This window comes from Procambarus clarkii, chromosome 87, assembly GCF_040958095.1.
Source record: "Procambarus clarkii isolate CNS0578487 chromosome 87, FALCON_Pclarkii_2.0, whole genome shotgun sequence".
NCBI classification, from domain to species: domain Eukaryota; kingdom Metazoa; phylum Arthropoda; class Malacostraca; order Decapoda; family Cambaridae; genus Procambarus; species Procambarus clarkii.
The window spans coordinates 17,577,301-17,581,726 of NC_091236.1; the positions used below are offsets into that span (position 1 = coordinate 17,577,301).

General features: G+C 50.6%; 1 protein-coding gene across 1 annotated transcript; it reads right to left on the bottom strand.

Moving 5' to 3' along the window:
- Positions 1-838: 838 nt before the first annotated feature.
- LOC138358956 (skin secretory protein xP2-like) lies at positions 839-3,271 on the bottom strand. The gene is made up of 2 exons (XM_069317448.1): positions 3,178-3,271; positions 839-1,386 (listed from the first exon to the last, which is right to left on the bottom strand). The coding sequence occupies exons 1-2, from the start codon at positions 3,269-3,271 to the stop codon at positions 839-841; spliced, it is 642 nt and encodes a 213-aa protein (XP_069173549.1).
- Positions 3,272-4,426: the final 1,155 nt, after the last annotated feature.

Sequence of the window (4,426 nt, forward strand, 5' to 3'; positions counted from 1 at the left end):
ACATTTAAGATCTCTATTTTGATTATCAGCACATCCACCATATCGTTTGTGGTGTTTAGCAGCTCAGTACAGATGAGTGTCTTTGATGTAGAGGCTGACTCCACCCCTGTAGCTGGTGTTTCCTGTCACATCTGAAAAGATTGTACTCTGAGATCCATATTTCACCATCATGGTAGTCTTTGGTGTGAGTTTCCGTTAGGGATGCAAACACTTCATTTGCCTCATGTAGGAGGCCATCTATGAATTGCACTTTGTTACATTTGCCTGTTTTTATACCTTGAATGTTGGCAAATAAAAATGATGTTATGTTTGTGGAAGTGCTGGATGCTACTCTGGTAAGGAGGCCACTGTGTTTGCGTCCTCTCCAGCATTTGACCGAGTTAGTGGTAGAGTTTGGACATTTTTAGCCATTCTTCTTCTCCTCTTGCTAAAAAAATCGTCCTGGCAAGTAGTGTTGTAGCTGCTTTCCTCAAAGCGGTTTGTTGGTCTTATTCGCCTGGTTCCCCTTATATGGAAAGCTGGACATTCCATATTGAATCATTGTTGTCTATCTAAGGATTTCTTGCTAGGTTCTGGGTGACAAAATTTACAGCTTTCGGTGCATTTACCTGTACTAAGGAGGATTGCACACTTTCTAGGGTGATCGTATTTACATATTCCATTTGTTCTTCCCGATATCCCATGCTTACAGATACTGCATTTATAATAACGACATGTTTCGGGCCCTTGTTATGCTTGTTTTCCTTTGCCAGAGACCACACTCTGCTGTGAGGCTGCCACCGACACCACCCCCCGACACAGCACCCTGCTGTGGCGCCGTCCCCGACACAGCACCCTGCTATGGCGCCGTCCCCGACACAGCACCCTGCTGTGGCGCCGTCCCCGACACAGCACCCTTCTGTGGCGCCGTCTCCGACACAGCACCCTGCTGTGGCGCCGTCCCCGACACAGCACCCTTCTGTGGCGCCGTCCCCGACACAGCACCCTGCTGTGGCGCCGTCCCCGACACAGCACCCTGCTGTGGCGCCGTCCCCGACACAGCACCCTTCTGTGGCGCCGTCCCCGACACAGCACCCTGCTGTGGCGCCGTCCCCGACACAGCACCCTGCTGCGGCGCCGTCCCCGACACAGCACCCTTCTGTGGCGCCGTCCCCGACACAGCACCCTGCTGTGGCGCCGTCCCCGACACAGCACCCTGCTGTGGCGCCATCCCCGACACAGCACCCTGCTGTGGCGCCGTCCCCGACACAGCACCCTTCTGTGGCGCCGTCCCCGACACAGCACCCTGCTGTGGCGCCGTCCCCGACACAGCACCCTGCTGTGGCGCCGCCCCCGACACAGCACCCTTCTGTGGTGCCGCCCCCGACACAGCACTCTTGTGGCAGTCTGTGCACAATTTTCCCAAAGACATTTATACTGAATACTTCTGTTCAGTGATGGTGTTAAAGTAGTGGACCGGTGAGTGTTGTCTGGTGGGTGTTGACCAAGAGGTGGGTTGTGTTGGTGGGAAACCAGCCGGAAGGAGGCTGTATGAGCGAGCTGTATGTTTTGCCACCTCGTGTCGCACTCTTAATTTGTTTGTTCTTAATTTGTTTTGTTCACGTGTTAGGAGTATATTGCTATCATTTTCAACTAGTTATCTTACAGTGGAAGCGACTAGTTTCTGTATCAAAGCACTAGTAACCTAGATACATTACGCTTGTTGGAAACACTTACTAGTAAGCAAACACACACTCAGTTGGTACTCAGGGTGTGTCTACCGAGAATGGCCCTCATTTACACACAACGGACTGTATTTTGTTCACTTGATATTAAGGTATAGTACCTTAATTTTTACGGTTGACACAATTGTTCATATAGAGAGTTTGGCACTGCAGACAACTAAAATTAGTTGATGTTCCAATAAGGAGGGATGAGATTTTTTGTTTAAACGTCTTGGCAATTTTTGCTTGTGGACTCCTGGCACCACGAGGGCAGGCAGACGGTGAACTTGTTGACTACACTCGAATTTCACTTGTTATTTCCTTAAAAAACACAAAAGTCGGATGGCAATCTCTGGTATATTGTTTAATATGTTGGGACGCACTTTATGAGACAATCACTGGTATATTGTTTAATATGTTGGGACGCACTTTATGAGTTATCTGACTGTCTTTAGTTCCAGTCACTGGAATATCCCTAGATATATATTGTTTTTCGCAGAGCTCATGCTCACGTGGCCCTTCCCCTCTCACACCCCAACAACTAATCTCGCAATTTCCGCCGCGTCACTTCTGGCGTCAGTCGTGCTGCTTTGTCGATAAGGCTCTATACACTCCTCGCCCTTAATCAAGTTCAGGAGAACACATCTCCTACAGAAGTCATTTCCTAGGATCACCTGAGACTCAATTCTGGGCAGTGAAGCACAGACCCTCTACCACAAAAGTCTGGCAACTATAGTCTGAATCAAGAGTCACTTTATGAAGGGGCATCCTCACCAGCTGTCTCCTCAACGTTCTTATCAGGGCTTCTCCTGTTCTGGAGCTTCTGTAGTCTTCGGGGAAGAGGGATTCACTAAAAAGGGTGAAGTCGGATCCCGTGTCCCTCAGCATCCTTGCTGGCACAGGATCAGCTCCTCTTATCTTCACTGTCCCCTCACACACAAAAGGGCGATTCCTCTTCTCCCTCATCACTGGCATATCAACTAAGGTATCGTTGTCTCCTTCGCTTCCTACTCTCGGGAAAGCCACGTTCCCACCATGCCAGGGGCGACCGCACTCCCATGCAAAATGTCCTCGCCCCCCACAGTTGTAGCACCAGCCGCCTTTCCTGGGCGAACCTCTACCAGTCACCCTGGTAGCACCAATGGTAGATGTTCCCTGGGTCCTCCTTGGACTCCTCCATCGTCGGTTCCCGGACAGCACCTCCGGCTCCCGTGCTCGGTCCACTGCTCACAGCTTGGGGCTTCCTCCCTGCGTCCCTCGAGCTTTTGAATCGGTTTACTTCACTGGGTAAACTGTTCCTGGGAAAGTCCCACCCGTCCTCGCTCCTCCTGAACTCATAAAGTTACCTCCAGACCTTGTGTAAGGCGAGTGTCTGGGCGGTCTCCTCCCTTCTGAGATGCAGTGCCTCCTCCAGCATGTCGGCTCGGTCCGCTGCAGCTTTAAGGTCCGTTATTCCTGCCTCCTTCACTCTGACTTTGAGTTCCGGGTGGAGCATCGACATGAATTTTTCCATCACAATCAACTGTTTCAGCTCCTCCATCGTCTCTAGCTCTTCGGCCTTCAGCCATCGTAGAAACCTGCACTTCATGTCACAAGGAGTCTCAGCATGACCTTCTCGATGCCCTTGTGCAGTCACGGAAGCGTTCCCTGTAGACCTCCGGGGTTAGTCTACATGAGTGGAGGATCGCTTTCATGATTGTGTCATATATGGCGCACTCCTCGATGTCCAACATTTTTATAAGCCTCTCTGGCCTCACCAGTCAATCTACTCTGCATTAGCGCAGCCCAATCCTCCTCCGGTCATTCCTTCAATGTTGCTATCCTCTCAAAATGGTCGACGAAAGCCTTAGCCTCCAGAGGATCAAAGGTAGGTAGATCGTGCTTGAGGTCGTCCCGACGTGCAGGTATCGAGACTAGCCCACGTTCAATGCACCTGAGCTCGACCTCCCTGTTCGTCTTTATCTCGACTCGCCGCATTTGTAGCTGGACTTCTATGTTTTCTTGTTTCAGCAGTGCCTCTCGTTCTCGCTCCTCTCGCTGCAGCTGCGCTTCTCTTTCCTCTCGTCTCAGCTGCGCCTCTCTCTCATGCTCTTCACACCGCAGTTGCGCCTCTCTCTCCTCGCATTGCAGCTTTGCTTCTCTCTCCTCTTGACGCAGTGGTGCATTCGCATTATCTCCAGCTGCACGTTCTTTCTGCTACTATTGGATCACCCGCTGCTTCCACGTTCACTGCGAGTTCTGGCCGTCACACTGGTAGGTGCTTGGGACAGCTCGCCTTGGGACGGCCCTTCTCGGGACGGCTCCTCTCCTGTCGTCTCTTGAGCTGTGAGCTGCGCCATGATTTCTATTCGAAGCTCTGCTACCTTAGTCGTCCTCAATCTGATCCCAAAGTGGTTTGCCACTTGTTGGAGCTGAGCTTTGGTACACTGCTCCATTTTTTTTCATCCCTTGTCTCAATAAATTTCTTTACTTTATCCTTATCCATCTCTATGTTATCAAGCATACAAGACAACACCCATTAATTTCACCGTTTCACTCCTGTAGCTGGTTGGGTAACAGTATCACTGAATTCCCTGGCAACACTGATCACTACACTGGTAACATTGTATTGGTACCCTGGCAACACTGTCTGCGAATTTCCCAACACTGTAGGCTGACCAATGTACCCTGGCAACACTACCTTTACAAACGTATCCTGACAACACTATACCTTGACGAACGTA